At 38.9% G+C, this 21,583-nt stretch overlaps 1 protein-coding gene across 1 annotated transcript in view; it reads right to left on the bottom strand.

The window, feature by feature from the left end:
• RNF144A (ring finger protein 144A) overlaps nucleotides 1-21,583 on the bottom strand; it is a 54,649-nt gene that overhangs the window by 16,475 nt on the left and 16,591 nt on the right. The window contains exon 2 of the mRNA XM_088533434.1: nucleotides 6,811-6,956. Coding sequence (XP_088389560.1) covers nucleotides 6,811-6,945 — 135 coding nt within the window. The 5' untranslated portion in view covers nucleotides 6,946-6,956. The remainder of the gene's footprint in view (nucleotides 1-6,810; nucleotides 6,957-21,583) is intronic.

The raw sequence follows: 21,583 nt of genomic DNA, 5'->3' as shown, positions 1-21,583 counted from the left end.
TGGGAGAAAAATCTTTCTATCCAGGCATATAAAGTCCTTGCTCTGTTCAAGACTAGTGCCATTAGTGTTTTCCACAACTCTGCAACTGGAAACTGTCTAGCACCTGCATCTGGACTTCTATGCAGTTGGCAAGATGATGCACTGAGGAAGCACTTCGGCTACGATCATAAAATTGGAGTAACATTACAGGTGTTAATTCCAAGGTGGCAAGTGATTTAAGAGAACTAGAGCCTGCGTGCTTAGCACCCATCTCGTCCCACTGTTTTTCCATGCTGCTGACCAACCAGGAAAACAAGTGACATTTCAGACAAACCAGCTAAGCATCTTTTCCACACTTTTAGGTCAGTCTCATCTGTATGCCTCTATACTCCCACAATCCAGAACAGGATAAGGTCAGGCATGAGGCAGCAACCGGACGAGGGACTTGCCCCTTAAAAACACCTCTGTGGTTAGAGAAGAGACAGATCTTTGATATGTCTCTGTAGACACTCTGCAGACAGTAGTGCAGCTTGTTGCTTTAGCGTTGTCCAAATGGTTTCTGACAGTACACATTCGTTATATGAGCACACATTCCTTAAATGATGCAAATAACTCTCAAAGCAGATATTCACACCAGGAAGAGAGTGCAGCCTCCAAAGTCTCCGTATCATTGTACGGCACCAGATTAACTGTGATAGCGTGAGCACGGAGTAGTGCTGGCATCTGCCTATGACTTCACAAACAATCAGGATGAGGAAAGATAAAATGGTATGTAACATCAAGGACATACGTATTTTGTGTGTGAGCTATTCCTTATAGAAAGGAAGCCTTTCTGCAGTATGAAAAGTGTTGTAAGAATAAGGCTAAGCCTTTGGGATGCAGTAACTGATGGCTGCGAAAAATCACTAGCAGGGCCAAAGAACAAGGAATTAATGAACTTGACAAAAAATAAATAAAAAAAGCCTAGTTCTAATCTTATAGGGGAAAGGAAGTAAAAGTCTATCCTTTTAATTTTTCTTTGAAATAGCTATATATTAATATATAAGTGTAGGCAAGTGTAACGCAAGATAAATAGATGAATGAACAATCTTTCTTTAAAAGAAACTTCCTTTCCCACCACGCCTGCCAACAGCCAGCTAGCAAATGGCTAAAAGAGACAGGGATAAAATGTTGCAGTTCACAGATCAAAATATTAGTTTCAACTGAGAGTACTCATGCATTTTCTACATGTCAGATTTTTATTCCTCTATTCTTTCCCATGAGCTGGTGGTCCTCATTTATTCACATTTTCAATTTTTAGAAACACATGAAGTAAAACTCACAGAAAATAACCTGTTTTCAGTGCCAATGTATATAGCAGGTAGAAAAAAAAAGTCTTTATATGGCTGCTTAAGATCAGTTTTTATCTCAGAACAGAATTAATATGCTTCAGCAGCAGAACAAAACACCTGCAGCAAACAAAGGGCACATGCAAAACATTATGCAAACAATGAAGAGCCAATTTTCACAACATGCAGCTGAAGAAAACTTTTGTTAATCTCATTTAGCAACATCACACCAGAGAAGAGAATGCTGCTCTGGATCAAGCCTGGATTCCACTCAAGATTGTGCAATTCCCAACTGCCATGGAATTACTCTATGAATAGGCCAGTTTATTATTAAAGCAGTGAATTTTGTTGTCATAGCTTTAGGAGACCAGCAATGGCCCAGACAGCCATGTGAGCTGCTGCACAAACACATGGTGACCTCTTACCACGAGATCTCTGCTGACACGTCATACGTCAAGACTGCTATCAGCTTTCTGTTAAGGTTAGCAGGGAATCAAGCACAAGTAGCAAGCTCTAAGCCTTGCCAAAGCTAGAGGGAAACAGGAAGACACAGCTACTTAAAACCACCTAGAGTTCTGTAAAAACATGAGCAGGGCAGCTCCTTGTTGCAGAGGCCAGGACAGCCTGGCCTGGGCCTGCTTCCCTGTGCAGAGACCTCCTGCTTGGATAGGTTTCCTTGGCAAGCAGGGGGAAAGCAGTGCCAAAGAGAAGGCACCTGAGCTCATCGGCTTGTCTCTACATCCTTCTGGGCCTGCCTCACCCAAAGGGACTGAGGCTCCCTCGTTTGGGAGGAGGGAGATCCAGGGAATTAAATGTTGCTTTTTCCTGTCTTTTGACTCAAAGGCCAGCATGGTCCTGTTTGGTTCTAGTCAATCATGGCAACAAGAACAAAGTGTATGCTGCCAGTTAGATGTAGCTTAGCAGTATTTATTTTGCTCATGGCAGGCCCTTCCCTTCAGGTCTTCAGCTTGCACCAAAACTCTGTTAGGGGAGTGGTGGAAATAGGCAATCACACGGTCAGGGAGATACAGCAATGCTGGCTAAAGTGGGCTACTGATACCTGAGACAGAACACCCTCCCAGACCCAAATCATCATTATACTAAGCTAAAAGGAACCTACAGGTCTAAGGTTGTCTTAAACAAGAGCCTCCGAGCAAATTACTAGAGTACAAGTTACATATACAAAACGGGCCCAGCAATGTCAATTTTAACACAAAGCTGATTTACACATCCACAATTGGGCAAAACAGCAGTCATGAACAATAAGCAGGTGTATGTTTGTGTATGTTTGTGGTTTTATTTTTTTCCAGCTGTAGGAACGGTATCTCTCCAACATCCAAATAGTGTCCCGTCCTTCCAGTGGTAGGAAAGCAGGCTTGCGGGTGAGTAATCCAGGTAACCTGATTTTTCTCTATCGGGCTTTACATTTCTTCTAGATGTTTGTTTGCCTGGACTGCCCACCGCTCTGATTTTGCTTTTTAAATTTGAGAAAAGTAAGGGAATGACTACTCAGGGATCAGAATACGTAGCACTGCATAAACTTGAATGGAGCAACATTGCTTTTAAGTAACACAAAGTCAAAAGAAGTTCAGGCTTTTTCTTAAAGGGCAGTATTTACAAGAGCAGCACTGCTACACTGCTATTATATTACAAACATATACAGACACACATCTGTTCTCCTTCAGCATTAACCAGCTAATCTGAATGCAAAAATGTCAGTTAAAACAAAACATGTTGTAGCTCTGGTGAGAATTACAAAAGGATCAGAATTTCAGGCTGGAAGTGGAGTCAGTCTGGCTTTGCCCCCTCGACACACACGAAAAGAAAACAAAGGCTAAGTACTAAGTGAAGAATTTTAGTGCAGTAACTAACGCAAATAAAACTAAAAAGGAAAACTTATGCCCTTAGTTTAATTTTCTTTCCTTCTGGAAGCAAATCTTAGCATTTGTTTTCTCCAAAAAAGGTAAAGTGATTCACCATTTTAAAGCTATTAGCTATCTACTCTGTCCTAATTTTTTATTGGGAAAAAATAATAAAAAATAAAAAACAGGAAACAACAACAACAACACCCAAGCAAACACTGAAGAATTCTGGTCCCAAATCATTGCCTCTATTGTTGACATGATTCAGCTTCCAGGAAGACAAAGATTTTATTTTGCCCGTAAGAATATTCAGGGGAAAAAACCCACCTAAAAACTAACAAAAAAAACAAACAGCAGATAGCTTGTTTTCCTTTCTGTTCCCTAGACTTTTGTTTCTCTGGCACACAGAGTAATTCAACAACAGATATATTCCTAATGGAGAATATGTACAAAGCTGAAATGGAGCTCCCAGCATTGTGCATGCATTAACAGTCCTAACAATAGTACAATACTCCATTATGGGTTTTAATAGCCCCAACTGGCAAAATAACATGACGGGAAGCAGCAGTGCCCAGGCCTCACCAGCAGCGGAGCGGCGGCCGGTCTGCTGCCTTCCTGCAGAGCTCTGCCTGCCAAAGGAAACCCCATCCTACCGATACTGCCCAAGCGCTGGGATGAGATAATCCTTCATGAGATCTTCACCATAGCACTTCTATGGTTATAACAGAGTGAAGATAAATATTGCAGATTTATTGCAGATAAATATTGCAGGATTGAGAAATTCGCACACGGATTGAAATTCTGCCTACATACCCCTAGCACTGCACTTGAAAGATCTCTTTGTAATACATCCCCCTGCTTGCTGTGGTTGAGAGAGAATGGCTAGAGATAGGAGCACGAGCTGCAGCAAAAATAGTTTTCACACTGGTAACCAACAGCTTGCTTTTTCTCATCATCACTCTGCAGAAGCCATCTTTCACCTTAGACTATATACATAAAAGCAAAAAGCCAGAACAAAATTACATGTGGGTTCATCAAGAACTAAACATAGCAAACCAAACATTTCTCCAGGTTTATTTCCATTCATGCTAGCATAATTAACTGTAGATCTACTATGTTTAGACTATATAGAAAGTCTTAAGTAAAAATATTTTTTTCCTATTGATTTTCAGTACCTTTATTTTTCTGTTTATAAAACACAGACAAATATTGAGGATTGCAATGATGACTCCCAGAGGCAAAGAAATAATATTAACAGGAGAATCAATGCACTCTTCCTTAACCATTGCCAAGGACTTATAGAGTCTTTCTTCTGACTAATTTTAGAGTATTTCCTTACATAAGGTATTAAATTTTAAGGTGGTTCACAAGGCAGAGGTGTTTCGGTGACAGTAAATTGATGGCTTACCATAGATTTATAGTTTGCCCTTTGGAATTACTGTGATGAATTCTTACTTCTTCATGCATCACAGAAACAGTGATGAATACTTTCTCTGTTGTTTCACAGGACAGCTTTAGGGTAAATATAATTTTCACTGCATTCAGACATCATTGTAGTAAAAAGTTCATACAAATGTCTAGGTAAGCAGCATGTGTTGGTTTTCTTAAAGAGGATAAAGCTTAGTGAACTATTCAAGACAAACAAGTATGGATGGTAACAAGCATGGACTGATGATTCCAGTTGAAAACTGCTAGAGACAAGTAGCCAATGCCACCATGAACCCAGTTACACCAGAACTTAAGAACAAGCTATCAAGGCTTTCTATTTCTGAGAGATTGTAAGGGCACTAACAGTATTCTAACAGGAAGAATAAGAAGATCAGGGATGGCATCGAACAAGAGAGTGATGGGGAATAAGCAACATAGTTGGCAATATGGTCTTTTTGGCATCAATTAAAACTTACTGAAGCGACATTTAAATATTCCCTACATCAAAGGTAACAAGAAAACTAAAACTATCCATTGTGCAGCAGAGAGCAGTTTTCATAAAGGCTATGATTCTGTTTTTCCATGAAGCCTATTATTTCATACACTTTTCCATGCTTGCGCAAATACTCCTTTCAATGTGTGTAATGAAGAAATACTTATTTTGTAACTGGACAAACACAGTGTTTGTAATGGACCATTTTGTTTACTTGCATGTATGTCCACCTTCTCTTTCCTCATGCAACATCAGTGTTAAAGAAAGTTGCAACACCTTGGACTTTATAGAATATTACATGCATTGAGAAACAAGCTGGTTTTGCATCGCTTTTTGCCATTTTCAACAAGGAAAAAAGGAGATTTTTTCTGTATCTTATCAACAACAACAAAACAAAATAAAAATCAGATGACATTTCTAAGGGGGGGGTGAGAAGAGGAGATAAGGCCACTGAAAATTCTTGCTTGCAAACACTGGAATGGAAGCAGGGAGATCTATTGGAAAGCACTTTCAAGTCAATCACATGGCTTTGCACATTACATGTAACTTCTCAAGAGGTGATGACACAGTCTTAGAATCTTTGAGCATAATGCCTCCTAGAGTTACATTATTTCCGGCATTACTGCAATTTTTGCACTGCTGAGAAATCATCACAAGGGTTTTTTGTACTTGCAGTCATTGCAGGATTAAAGGATCTAACATCATCATACCAACACACCCCACAGGGCTGAAAACTACCGCTGCTGTTTCTGTGCTTATCAACTGCCAATACCAAATCACTATAATGGAAGCCTTGAAAAGATTAACAATTCCTATATTGTATTATGAGGCTGAATCTTACTACATAACAGTTATTTTCAAACTCTGTGTTTCGTACCGAACCGACAGGGTTCTCTTATGTTCCCTATCCTAAGCATGCATTTATGCAATATGGCAGTAAAAACTTCTGTGATTGCAATTATTACGTGATGAAATTACAACACATAAAGTGTTAGTTGCATGTGAATCTGTTCCAAAGAGACTTCATGCTAAAATAAAAAAGCAAACAGGAAAAAAAAAATCTAACTATAGATAAACAGAAAAATAATCAATGGTAATTAAAAGTGGTAATAACTTAGCTACAGGTAACTGTCCATAGCAATACACTTCTTAAATACTTGAGTAAGACTATTTTTAATAACAAAGCAAGTGCTTTTTTCCTATTGTTTGCATAAGGTACTCAGCAACAGCATCCATTTCCAGTTTGAGAACTAGAAAATTAAGAGATGAAAACACACAAGTGCACAATAAATAAATCCATGCCATCTCTAGCTCTACCGTTTTCATATAGTGAAAATCATACAGATTCTTATATACTAGCAGGGAGAAAGAGGGAAACACTTTCAGCTCTCAAAGACAGTACAGGGCAGCACTCATCTCCTAGCCATCAGAGTCAGGGTGCTACCCCCTGCTACAACACTTTGCTGGTTCCTCATGTTACAGGCAAACCCTGCCCTGTGCCAGTGAGTTTCTATTGCAGCACAAGTGAGTGCAATATGAGAGTCATGTTTTACTGAGAATGTGTGGGTGAGGATAGGTCTTAAGCAATTATTACGGATGCTCTCATGGTAAAAGACCTATAGTATCAACACTTCAGGGTGAAACCCACTTAACAGAAAAACACATAAAACCATTGTCAATTTTAACTTCAAAACTTACATCTGCTAAAGAGTGAACTCACCAGGGTACAGAAGATGCATTGGCATTGTGCTATTGTTGTCATCTGCTCCACAGGATATTCGCCAAGGCAGAGCTTGCAGGACACTAACGGGTCAAGTACCAAGTCCCAGGTAGGCCTATATCTTGCTGTAGTCATCGCAGAGCAGTCTGAAATAAACACAGGTATTACTCCTTCACCTCCATATGCTGATACTCCCAATATTTTTGTGTACTGCAAGCCTCAGCTGCTGCCTTGCTCTTTGGAAGTAAATATGAACAGTGATGGCTAATCTGACAGTTATCAGCACATGCAAAAAGCTATGCACCCCTGCCTAAGAGCATATGCACATAGAAAGATGAAAGGAGGAGGAAAAAGATGAAATAGGCTGATAAAATATCAAGACAGCAAGCAGAAAACACTGTAAAGTCACAGACTTTGTTTCACATTACACATTAAGTATCTCATGCTATTTTCCTCACTACTTACTGCCTTTCTTTCACCCACATTTGTTATCCACTCCTTAAAATATATTGCTTAAAGTCCCCTCCCACCACCACCTACATCATATGTACAGAGTATCCTTCATGAATCCAGCATCTGTTTTGCCCTTTCTGCAGTGTGATGATACTGCAACTGGCTAACACAGCCAGATATTTTTGTTCCTAAGAGCATGGCAGATGGATCAGTTTGCTAAGTTAATTTTAGAAAAAAAAAATGATGAATATGAATATCCTCAAAATTTCTGAGCCTGCAGTTTTCTCCCAACCTTTGCTACATGCTGACAACGTAGCCTTGTTGTGGCAATAAACAACTGAGGCGAAAACAAACAGAAGTGTGAGCTCTATTTAATATCAGATGGTATAATACCTATACATTATTCTCAACAGCAATAAGGAATGACCATGTCTTTTACTAGACATTAGGGCTCAGGGGCCAGAGGAAGAGTTGCCAAATGCCCACTCAGTGTGGAACTACAAAGAAGAAAACTCCTTTACAAGTTACGCACATACATTTACAATCAAACACATCTAGGGTGATTTTTGCACTATATATCTAGTCCTAATGCCACAATATTATCATTTTGCCACAGTGACAGACTTTTAGAAGTGGGATATCCACATCTAAAGGCCACTAAAGGTTCTACATTATATCCCCCTTCTTTCCTTACCAAGATATGCTAGTTCTCTCTCCCCAACAGATGCCAACCGTGGTTACATTTTGTTTTTTTTTTTTTATTCTGTTTTTGGAACTTGAAGAACTTATCTTACTTACATCTAAGTTATATCTATGAACTTCTCAAGACCTTCAGAATTGCAACAAATATCATGACTTACATGCCTTTCAGACCAGGCTTAGACAGACGTTTGGGAAAAAAATGGCTTTTTGCCCCTAAAAAATCACAAGGAAAGTTCAAAGAAATGCCTGTGAAGACCATATCTTTGATATTGAATTCATTGTGGACTTGACTTCACCAAGGTCTCTAAAAACTCTCTGAAAAAAGTGGAGATTTTATGTGAGCTCTCCATTCAATCTGACCCATTAGGAAGTGCTCTTTAAAAGGTACACACAAGACACCAAAAAAGCAGTGCTTAATCTTTTTTTTTCTTTTAAGAGTGAAGCCATCAGAGAGAAAAGAGGGAGAGAAGAAAGACTAGATAGATAATCTTATTTCTAATGATGTTCTGGGTCACCTCCACTGAAAACCTTGTGCTATTCAACACTCTTTCAAAGGAAAGATAAGAAATAGGCCCAAGGAATTACATGTGAAAAACATGTTCCAGTCACGATGGGAGATGTGCTGAGCAGTCTTTTTTGACATTTTCATATAAAAGTCTGACACTGTGGTGTGAATTAAAACTCAAGGACAAGGCTATTAGCCTATCTTACTGTAAATTGCCACTGTGTTATCCTTAGCACAAAAATAAGCTAAAACAAGTCTCTATGTACACTCTGATTTATCTGACATTTACAAGTTCATGAAGTATTTGAGAAGCAACAATCAAAAACACCAGAAGTAACTCTGTTTCTCTGAGTGTCCTTTGCTTGTCCTGACCAGTTTATTGCACATTATAGTTTGCTGCTTATAGCAATGAAACTAAGGGATGACCAATGAAGAGGCATAAATTTAAATTAAGGATACACTTGCAGGCATCAATCAGATGACATCATCACTCAGTTCAGACCAAAATATTGTCAAATGGAACACACCAATGCAACACAATCCAGGCAAAAAAAAAACACTTATTCCATGTTTGTTAATAAATGATAATATGAGGTAAAATGTAGTCTTTCAGCTCCAATTCTTCTACTAGCTTGCTGTTCTCTAGGACAAAGGCTTACTGGTCTCACCATGCTCATTCCTCTTTTGCATCACAGCTGTAGCACAGTAACATCTAATTGGGAAAGATTTATCTTCCCTGCTCTTCTCTGCTCAAAAAGATTAGTTTCTTCCAACCTAGCATCCTGAAGGCCTGCAGAAACTGCCCGCCCTGTCACAGCCAGTGTGCAGTCAGTGGCTCAGCAGAAGGGAGAGCAGAAAGCAAAAGCAGACTTACACGTTCCAGCCGCAGCAGGCAGCACTGCCTCTTTCTGTTTGCCCTTCTTGACAAATTTGCCTTCTGCTGAGACTGCAGCATATGCAAAAGGAGATGATTGCCTGCCTGCATTCGTAGGGAAACATTAAAATATATAAATAAATAGTTAATTGTCTCCTAAACCACTAAGAAGATCTTATCACACACTATCATAGAAAACAAGACCCATGTTGCCTTATTAAGTATGTCATTATATGGAGTACGAACTGCAAAAGACAGCAGTCTCATTTTACACCTTTTACTTTAGCCTACTTAAGTCTTACATACACACATTTTTTACATCCTGAATTACTTTTGAAATCTAATTTAAAATATTCTTTGCCTTTAGTAATGAAGCATTAAATTCCCTATCAAAGGAAAGAACTATCTGTTGTCACCAATGACATTAAAGGAAGGGTGCAGAGATCTGTCAACTAGCCTGCAGGAAAATGTCACAGAACATCTACTGCTTCCCAGGGGAACGCCTGCGTCTGCTGTGTATTCTTGTAAAGCAGTATAGGGCATCCAGCTTCTGAGAACAGGCTGAATCTTGCTTCATGGCCATCCGGCCATGTTGTAACGAAGTCAGTCTGTGTTTACATCATAATGCATAAGGAAGGAAGAAAAAAAAAAGAGGCACTCAAAAGCAGAGAATTTGACTTTCGATCAAGCTTGGAGCTTTCAGATTAATTCTCCTAAATGTTCTGTAACTAGTGTCTCTTATGATTTCAAACTGTATTTTGATGTTTTCTGGTGATATGGCAAACTTCACCTAGAAAGTAATGCAACAGCAAAAAGAAAAAGGAGGCAACCAAACGAAACAAGGAAGAAAACAAAACAAGAAAAAAGTTTCTCCAAATATTTTGCTTGTGTGAGGGGAAAAGTGTCCATTCATAAAGTAGATTCATCTGCACAAAGAAGTTGCAATCTGCAGCTGGCTCTTTCTGATCCATAAAGTCAATAACTTTCATCCACAGTAACCTAAACAATTCTAAGCCTTCCTATATATCCACAGCTGCAGATCATGGTGCATGTGACTTGACAGCTATCTTGGAGATCTCCAACTTAACAAGGGACTGATTTATATGATTGAGGCTCCTGCAACTCAATTCGCTTCCCTCTAGCCTAGTTTGAACTTGATGGCATTTGCTTAGTTCCTAGGCTTTTCCATGGATTCTCTGTAGTGCTATATAGCTAGGGAAATACAGAAGTGGGCTGCATGACAACCTTCAGTCTCATCAGTAAATACTTATTGGTAATGGTACTAGCTTCCATTATGTCACTTCACCATGGGCTTTCTGATAAGGTCATTTAAAAGTCCTACACAAAACAAAAAAATGATTGCCTCTTTTAGGTAGATTTTATGCTTATAAAAGCTGACAGGCAGACTTAGCTCTCACCTATCAATCTGGGCTACCTAATGATTCCTATCACTGAGTTATCTCTCTGTTTCAGTATCTTTACCTTCAGAGAACTGCTTGGGAGGTAAAGGAGTATTAATTCTCCCTACTAAATGCCAGGCAAACTAATACTGGATTTCCATGGGTATTTATATATTTTAGGATGACTCCTCACTTCCTTGAGTTCTTAAGTTCTGGCAAAAGCCTGTCTGTCTTTTTAAGATTCCCTCATAAATCTGATGCAAAAATAAATTGTTATCCTTTGAATCCTCAACAATTCCAACCAGTAAAGATGGATTCTGTCATCCAAAAGTAATCCACCAATATGATATACTTTGATATAATTGTTTGCAACACATAAAAACTTCAGTTTGCACAGACTACCACAGCAAATCTTGTCACAGGCTTTTTGAGCTCTGCAGACCTGGCCTCTATTTCTTACACGGGCTGCCCATCAGTTCTGAAGATAACAACAGACATGGTGAGCTCAAGTTATCCCATGGTCTGAGTCCAGAAGATAAAAGGCCATGTAAGAGCTGCCGGACTTAAAGCATTGTCAGCAACTTCAATTTCTTTGACCAACAGAGGCATGTGGAAAACAGGCACTCTCAGACTGTTGACCTGAAATTGTGCAGTGAACTTTTCAGGAACTTGGGTCCTTCCCATGACTAGCCACCTTCCTCAAACACTGCGTTTCTTTGCCTTATCTCCCCAACTTGCATAAAAACATTTCACAGTTACGTATAAAGAGTTTATGAATGTATATAACAATTTCATTCAGAAAATGCAATACTCAAAAAAAAGAAAAAAAAAAAAAAAAGAAAGAAAATGAACACTGTACCGAAGCTTTTTTATGCCATTATTGAAATGTACTACCAAAAGTTGCTCAGATACTGCACCAAGAGTGCAGCAATCTACTAGACTGCTAAGATAAGTTGGTGAGATAGGGGAAGTTCAAAAAAGTTTGTTTTGCTAAACACCTGACTTCTCCTTTTGACTTTTCCTGAGAAATTGTAAAATTCAAATTCTAAGACAAAGAACTCATGGATGTTTGTTTGACTTAGTTTAGTTTTGACTATGACATAGATAAAATATTAGAAAGGTAACAGTGAAACTCTAGATCTGTTGCTATATATGAAAGTGTTGCCTATCAAATGAATGGGTGGACTGCGGACAAAAGATACACACACTCACCACCACAAAAAATACAAACTCTTAAAGTTCCAGTTCTAAAGGGTACTAAAAACAGGCATGTCTAAACCTCGTCTTCTATCCAAAAAGATGCCACTTGCAAGCTGGAATGCAGAAGTACCTGACAGCTGCAAGATCCTATGATCTTTTCTGTAAAATACATCCTTGAGTAGTGTGACAGGGCCATGTATTTTTATGGTTTTGTGTGTTCCTGGGCTTTTCAACAGTTACAGTGCTAGTATGGCTTCTCAAAGCACTGCTAAACAGGAGCAACCTGCAGTAAACATGGTGTGGCAGTAGCCACCAAACACCACACTCAGAACCATGTAGGTAGTTGTGAAAATCAAGTGTGGTCAGGCAGAAGGCAAGGAACTGGACAAAGATGTGGGAGGGGGGAAAAATATATATATATACATACATATATATATAAAATTGAAAAAATATGGCTGAGACAGCAAAAAAACCCAAACCAAAACAAACAAACAAAAACACACTGCAAACATGACAGAAATAGAGAAATGAGAAGAAAAAGGCAGAGAGCAGTTCCTTTCATTTTCTCCTAGGAGAAATGTATTTTGCAATACAGAGCACGATAACAACTGAAGTGGAAGTCACTCCATTATGTGCCCTATCTACAATGCACCAAAAAGCTCTAGCACAGTTAAAGAAAAGGAGCAAGGTGGTAATAATAAGGAATGTTGCACAGAATTTATATCTACTTCATGTTTGCTATCCTGAGATTCAGGAGCCAGAGCAGCAGAGCACTCCGGGTAAGAGCTGGGGAATCCTGCCCCATCCCCTTGCCCATGAGTGGAGCTCCAGACCCTCACTTCACCTCAAAGCACTGTCTCTGCAATTACAGCAAGAAGGTCTCAAGACCATTTGAAACAACTAAACCAAGATACTTTGTGATTTAAAAGAATGTTCTTTAAGTACGAAAATTTTCCTCTTCATGCTAGAGAAAAGGTTAGGTGCTATAGCATAGGTGTTTGCTTTCAATTTCCAATTCCAGTTTAATGCAATGAACTACCACTTTTGAATACTAGCACCAAGTCTCAGACTCTGAATTACTGAGTCAACCATTAGGCCCATGTCAAAGTGTGGAATAACAATGGTTAAATCATTAAGAGTTGAATTGTTTAAGCTCTGTAGAGGAAGAAGAAAGCAATGTGCATCAAGAATCCGGAATATAAGGATTTTCCATATACACAGCGTATGTTATTGTTCTTCTCCACAGATTACAAAACAGAAATGTGACATGATTGAGATAGCAGTTCATGAGACAAACAGATCTCTGAGATCACACATAGAGATTTAAACAATTTAACAGCATCAGCGTCATCAGCAAAAGGACCAAGAGTTCAGAACAGAGCTAAATCTTTTTCTACTGACCATTGAATACAACAAAAGAGATATAATCATTCCTTGAAGGAGTTATGTCACGAACAAGCATTTCACCAGATGCCTAAGAAATTGTTGCCAACAGTCAGGAGACAGAGTGAAAGAGAAACGTCCTGTTGACCTCCCTTTTTTGGGTATCTAAAAGACAAAAATCAGAGTCAAACTCATTTTCCCTACTGAATGTTTTCAGATTTTGCTTCTACTAGCAAAAGAAGATACATTACTAAGCTTTCATATTTACAGGGTTTTCTGCAACTTGCCGTTACCACCTTTGTTAGTTGAAATAACTGACACTCAAAATCATGGGTACCAATACCTAGAGTTTACTGGCAAATAATTGTACTTCATGATGAGCTCAAAAAGACAGCTTCCAAAAGCCTGGAAACAGCTAGTAGATATAGCATACATTTAGGTAGTACCTGACAACACCTGACTAGGACCACAGTTAACTCAGTGCTATAGCAGGAAAGGCACAAGCTTCAGCTTACCTAGTTTTTAAACACAGCTTTCAGTTGTCATTCCTGCTCCAGGTAATCACATTTCTCAGATCTCCGTGCTGCCATTACAGTCATGGACTCTAGGTGTGTTGGCTTGTTCTTGTAGCTCAGTGGGCTGTATTGACAGGCGCTCTACGGCTGACTAATGACCAGTATTTTTCTTGTCCCCATCCCTACCCTGTTCTCACTTCCTCCTATTCTTTCCCTTCTCCCTGCTTAGAAGGAACTGATGAATTAGTGTGCCCTTTGAGCAGCCTGCACAACAACAACAAATCAGCAAGGAGCAGTCTGAAATGTTAACGTAGCACAAGGATTTGCCTCTTGACAGTAGGCTCTTAGAGCAGTAACAGCTATGTTTACGCAAAGCCCAAATAACACCACGCCTGAGATCTGTGGGTTTTCCCTCTGTGGGAGGGGAAAGGGAAGAAAGATAAAAGCCTCGGAAGCTTAAAGTTATAAACCTATGTCATAGCTTAAGGCTATGTCAAATTACTCAAGAAGTAGAAGGAGAGCAAGGGAATGGAGTCCCATGACTGTGTCCTGGTTCCAGCTCTGCAATGCTTGATGGAATCAGCTGAGCAATTCTCTCAGCTCTCCCAGTAAAAGCGGATCAAAATAGTATTTTATCTTGTAACTGTGTGGCAATATGTGCACTTAGTGCTATGGTGAAATACTCAGTGCTGTATTTGCATAACACTCAGATGAAGGAAGTACTCTAGTATTTATGAAGAACACAAACAAGTTTCCCAAATTCCCCTATTAGCTCACTTAATACTATCAGAGCTAACATCATGTGCACAGCTCCCATCCTAGCTGTAAGACCACACATATCCCTTCATACTTGGCAACTGCACCTTGAAGACATTTCTGTAGCCCAAAACAGCATCCATCACAGTAGGAAGAAACTGTGCCCACCGCTAACTTTGTTCCTGGGGCTCAGTAATAACAACAACTGAATTCCAGGCAGACATTTATGAAAGACAGCATTTATCACAGCATACAGTTTGGACAGTGGGTCTCAGTTCCACAGCATAAATTTGCCCTTCCAAGATTAGAATGCGATTTTCCCATGTTCTAACAGTTCACCTGTACTGACAAAATTAACAGGGAGAATAATGAACATAGCACAGGTAATCAAACAAGGCTACTTAGACAACATTGTCAAAGTAGAGAAGAAAATGAATCTTCATAAAAAGAAGGAAACTATCATAGACATGTTCTGTCCACTCGTTACTTAAAGCTATCTAGAAAAACCCCAAAATCTGAATGTATAAACAAAGGGGATGCCAAATTGCTCTGAACACTCGCTTCTGCAGACAAGCAGCCGAACTTTATGGCTTCTGTTAATACTATATTACATTGTCCATAACAAACCCGAGAATGGCCCTTCTAGTCTTCAGTGGACAGGAGAATGCAGGAGATTTGAATTAGAAGCTGTGGTATATAAATTCTCTCACAAGGTGAGTGGACTAAGCATGAGGATATACACAGGATGGGACTGCATCTACCCAAGATAGTCACCCTATTGGTTGTTCCTGATGACGCAGCTTTCCCAAGAGATAATCATGTAGGTCACCCACACAGCCAGTGGAAGACAAGTGATTCTGAAGGCCTTCAGTGACCTTACTTGTTTCAGCTGAAGTGATGGGAAACCCATGTGTGAATGCTCATACACACACACACACACACGCACGCACCACCATCCTTCAGGAGGAATTCCTGAGAATACATCTAGTGAAATTTAGTCTTGCACTAAGCAAGACTGAATTAAAGAGTGATAAGAAAATAGTGTTTTTCTCTGAAGTGCTGATGAAACCCTCATACGCTGCTCTGCACATCCTGCCAATGGCATCTAGCATAATCAAGACCATTAGCTGTTCAGTTTCTCTCTGTACAGTGTCAAATTTTCAAATCTTTTCCTCCTTTTATGTTATCTATCATCCATTTTTGATTTTATGCAACTTATTAAATAATCCGTCCTTCATATCACCTTATGCTTCCCATGACACAAATAATTCTTCTCAAAACCATTCCTTCTCACACTCATCTGCATGCATTTTATGACAAACTTCTGACCTGACAAAGTTGACAACTCAGGATTCAGACATGAAAGTCCCTCTCTCCCCATGCAACAGATCCTATTGCTCATTTGTCTCTCTCATCCTAAGAGATCTCCTTTGCTATACAGACTGTAGTTGTTCTAATTTTCCTTCTGCTTGAAACACACTGCCCTGTTCCCATCACATTTTCTTAAGCCTCATCTCTACTGCACACATTAACTGAGTCAAGGTACCCTACAGCTGAAGAGAAAAGGTCAGATTGTCCTGCCAGGGAGCTGACTTGGGATGAGTTTTCCTTCTCTCTCAGAGAGAAAGGTATTTTGGCTTTCTCAATACTGCGGTAATGATTTTAATTACATTGTGGTCTCTCTTAGTGTCTCAGCCACATTAGTTTGCTGAACAAAATGCTATTTGTTTCCAAGTTTCTCTATGCATGTTTCAAGATTGTATGTTCCAATATATTTCTCCAAATCATGTCCTGATGGCATTTAACCAGTATATGCCTGAACAATAGAATTATACAGGAAAAAATGTTACTATCATGTGACAATATCACTAGAAATGGACTCTAATGAATATGCTGCTGTATAGTAAGAGTTAGATATTTAATTTGGTCTAGTTTTGTATCTTATTGATTGCTCTGGTCAAGTTTTTCTTTCAAGAAACATAACCCTAAGACAATTTTTGTCTGTGATCAGTACAACTATGAAGATTTAAAAAAAAAAAAAATCCAATGGCTAGAATATTACTTAAATTGTAGAATTGCACGTGAAAAAAAAAAAAAAAAAAAAAACTTTTTTTTTTTCTCCCTACAAATTTGCTGGATAACTTTGAGCAACCCCCATGATTTACTTACACCTGGTGGATGGACACACAAGCACCAGGTAGGCTGGAGGATGAACGTGAAGCACATGAACTACCCGTGTGAGTATTTTCCATCTCCCTCTGCAGATGGAGAACCAGGGTACCTGCTGTCTTTCCAAAGGTGCAGTGTCTGACACTGTAACACTGACCAAAGCTCTCATCTTTCACAGTCATATTACTGCTACATGGCAATGCTACTGCAGAGAAATCGTGCTTTTTTGCATATAAAAATGCTTTCCTGAGTAACACGTGCCCATTTACTGCAGAGGAAGGAAGCAGTGCAACACACTGACTGCACATGGCACAAACGATGGTTTAAAGCATCTGCAAACAGCAGAGGCACGAAAACAGGAATCAAAGACCAAGAAATAAGGTGTGCACAGGCAGTAAAAAGCAAAGGGAAGAAAGGAAAGGCTCAGGCTCATCATACCAAAAATGCTCACTTTAGGGCTTTCAAGCTAAAGCTATCAGTAGGTAATACGTACTTATAAATCAGATCTCTGGATTTACAGGACTTGCAAAGGAATTCCATTAGGAATTTCTCTAGACTGCTTTGCAAACCTCACCTTAACTCAAAACGAGTTGGGCCTCTGCTTATGATACTTTTAGAGCTTAAGGCATAAGATGCTTTTCCTCATTGATAAAACCCCTCAACCATCTGCAGTAGTTGTACAATTATGTCTTTCATTACTAATTAATAATTATAAGTTTTAAAAATCTTTCACACTGGGGAAGTTTGGCTTTTGAGTTACCCAAACAGAAGTGATACTGAAAGAATATATATTAAAGTGTCAACTTAGTATAGAGTAAATGATCCAAAAGTAACCTAAATAGAAAAGCTTTTTCTGACATAGTACATTCATATATATATATAAAATATATAATAATAGCATAGTATATAGTATATAATAAAGTATATAATGGTATATATAAAGTATATAATAGTATATTAATTTGAATTGTAATAAAAAGATACGTTGTCTTACATGTCACGGTTTGGTTAGAAAGAAGACATTCACTTTTACCTCTTACATACCCACATAATTCATTTTGCTAACGTGATCTTTGCAGTTTTTGGTTAAGACACACTCCCTCCTGCACAAACACACAAATGAAGAGCAGCTTTCTTAAATGAGCCTTGGTGGGTTGTGAACAAAGTTAACATTGCCTTAATTTCTTAAGGAGAGAAACAAAATAAAGAAGTGCCAGTTATATTTAAATCACTGACACACAATAAGGTATGCCCTAAGCTAGTAAAGGGAATACAGCTCCTATGTGTCTAAGTGATAAGTTCATTATCAACAAGTTCCTAAATTTTGCCCCATGAAACGTGTCCCTTTATATACATTTAACAGCTAAGAGCTGTTAGAAAACATTCTTGGGTCTCCATAAAACAAGCACTTCGTGCCTCTTATCTTCGAGATCAGTTTTGCCTGAAAACAAACCTTTCTAAAAGCTCATTAGATACTCAGAGGGTTGCTCTGCAGTGTCACAGCCACCGCACAAACAGGAATCAAGGGAACAGCTTAGATGCAGGATCAAACAGCCTAAATACTGCCTTCGTACTGCAGAATACAGTGCTACTGTAGGATACCTACTGCAGGGTCACTGTCACCCTTAGACTGCAAAATCTTCTGCAGGAGAAAGAGATAAAAACTCATACCACATCTACATCTACATGCGTTCTCTGTCTCAAAAAGTGTATCAGTAGTCAAATGTGGTGGAAAATCATTTACTCTACACCAATTTGGATCAGGAAATACCTTTTAAAAAGTATTGTTTAAGCAGGTTTGACTCCTGTAGGTTTTTTTACTGTCCTGTAGGCAGCACTGAAATAGAAGCAACATCAACTGCTCTATGTTATTTTATTGTTAAAAGACAAGCTAAAAAAAAGCCCTTAGTAAAATAAAGTTTCACTGGAAATGTGACTATTAAAAAGGCTGTATTCAAAAATGGTAGTTAAAGATTTTCTACATTTTCTAGAGGCCACTTGTTGAATATTTTAGATAGTAAGACTCTTTCCAAGTACAACTCGTGCTTTTCCAAACATAACAAAACTTGAACCACAGAACTCTGCCCCCTCTTCAGCTTCTGGGAAGATCACAGATGAACTCGTTCATTATGGTCCAAGTCAAGTAATGCGGTGCAACACAGAAAGCGGGGCAGGGAAGATGGGGGAAGAAAAATAATAATTAAAAAAATAGCCTTTGAGACATAAACCCCTATTTAAAGAAAATACACTGTACTAAGAAATAAACCTTTTTCACTACATTGTGTAACTATTGCTGTCCCCTATTTACTTTAATGGCCACCATAGTGCTTCATGCTAAAGAGACTGTGAAGGAGCACCCACGTCGGTCTGACACACCAAGTTAAAATTAGAAGCATTTAAAAAGGAATCACTCTAGAGTTTCCAAACTAAATGACATGAATTACAGCCCAGTGCTTAAAATTAGCCTTCATGGTTTGTTTTAAAGATATTCCTAGTAACAAACTCAATCTGATTGCTCTCTCTTGGTTGATTTTATTGCACCTAGCAATCTAGGAGACCAGTAATAGAAATTTTCTTTAAAATATATCTCTTAACATCCCTAAATATGGCCTCCTACTTGAGTTAGCTGCCTCTAAGATCTGAAAATTGGGGTAGGGGAGGAGGGGGAAGAGGGGGCAGCAAAGGATATTAAAAGTGCTTGCTACAAGTTAGAAGCTTTACAAGCATTTAGGATTAAATGGCTTGTTGATATCAAAACCAGGAAGAAAACTTTCAAGAGGGAGGGAAGACATATTTGTAATCTATCTTTTCATTACAAAAGCAAACAAAATACCCCAAAACACACAAACCAAACACTAATAATCAAAGAACTCACTACTGAAAGTCTACAGAAGATAATGTTAGCACAAACAAGACATGCAGGCCTTGAAAGATTCAAGGACGGGATTTAAAGACACATAAAACATAAATGAACCATGCAGGGCTGACATCTGCGTTACTTTTAGCAAATGAACTATCTAACCATTTTTTTTTTAAAAGTGCTGATAAAGATGATAGAAATCAGTAGAAAAATCGACAACAAAGCACGTGAGAAACTGCCTGTGAAAAAGGGGAACAGAAACAAGGGAACACGAGGTGTTCCCTGCAGGCCGCACTCTTCCCTCACGGCGGCTCCATGGGCCACCACTCTGCCGTGCCCGGAGAATCCGAAACAAAATTCCGAAGATGCAATCTATGCCTATTGATTTCTACAGGATGCTATTTTTTTTCCAAGAGTAATAATTCACAATCAGAATAAGAAATTAGGGGAAAAAAGAAAAAAAAAGAAAAAGAGTAAAAACTACTTACCTAGTAAATAAACATTCCAGATCACTTTGTGCAAATCTCAGATCTGCACATATAAATATCTAGGCAATTAAGAAAGGAATATAGCCTGTTCTAAAATTGGATGATGTAATTTACTTCCTAATTTTTTATTTACTGTTAAAAGGTCATTTCCCACCTTCATACCTTGCTTTTCTATCAGGGGGAGATTTGCTGTGCACTAAAGCTAACAGACTGCTCTATTTTTATATCCTGTTTCATGAATTACAATCAAAAATGTTTACCTTGCAGCTCTCGCCACAGAACGAGCTCGTCACCTCTGCAGAACTATTCTTCCTTCCTGTCAGTGAAAACATCGCTACTTGACTTGCGTGGGTAGATCTACGACTCTACTATGCAAATTATATTTACACATCTACTAAATTTTGCTTCCCCTATCAAAAATTCCAAATTGGAAGCAAAACAATGGATGCATCAGTAGCCAAAGGCTCTGCTTGGCTACGAGATATAATAATAATAATGAAGCAGATTATTAAAGTGGCACTGGGAGGTGACCACCCACACTGTATACTTGCCACGAACTCAGTCATGGGACACAACAACAGGGACCTCAGTTGCCCTTTGGGCTACAGACAGCTGTGTGGAAACAGTTACCTTTGCTGCTAACAACTAAATCAAGGCCAGATTATTTTGATGGCTTCCTTCTACAAAATGAATCATAGCAACTATTTTAAGGTTATTAACAATGAAACAGAAACAAACAACTCTAAAAGATCCACAATTTCAAGTCAACACTAGATCACTGCAGAAGAACTTTGCCTTTTACTGGCAAGCCTGAGTTTCCCCATCTGCTACCTTCCCCCTAATTAAAGGAGGAGGGGAAGGAATCTACATCTATGAAAATATCTTTAAGGACAATAACATGCACAAACTTCTTTTTAGACATCTAGTAAAGGCCAATGAGTTCTGTCACCATTTTCACTATCAGGCTTAGGGAGTAGTGGGCTTCTGCCTGCTAGGTGAAGAGGAAGAAAAAAAAAAGGGGGGGGAAAAAAAAGAAGAGAAGCAGACAGTACTCATCTACATTGCATCCAATAACAGACGTGTTTTTGTCCATTGCACAATTATTGCAGAGGTCATTCATATGCCAAAAATACTTTCCAGTATGGACTTTTCGCCAGCATAGGCTCCATTTCAGCAACCCTTCAGAGACATCTCAGTGAAATAGGGTTGGCAGGAAGCAGAAAGAGTCTCAAAAAAAAAAAAAAAAAAAGACACTTCAGCTGTGCAAATGCACAGTAGATCCACAGTTGTTTCCCATTTGGAAAAAAAATAATATGAGATTGAACTTTGGTTTCTGCTGAGGAGGAGGGAAGGCAGAAAAAGACACCCAGCTCTGTCAAGAGAGCAGAACGCAGGTTCTCTTCAGGCTGCCTGTTCTTGAAACGCTCTTTTCCTCTTAGATTTGAAAAGGAGTTATGTGCATGGAGAG

Source organism: Tinamus guttatus, unplaced genomic scaffold (assembly GCF_059628265.1).
Source record: "Tinamus guttatus ecotype Peru unplaced genomic scaffold, ASM5962826v1 Tinamus_guttatus_pri_ptg000501l, whole genome shotgun sequence".
NCBI classification, from domain to species: Eukaryota; Metazoa; Chordata; class Aves; order Tinamiformes; family Tinamidae; genus Tinamus; species Tinamus guttatus.
The sequence above is the reverse complement of the archived record's forward strand: the minus strand, read 5'-3'. Positions and strand labels throughout refer to the sequence as shown.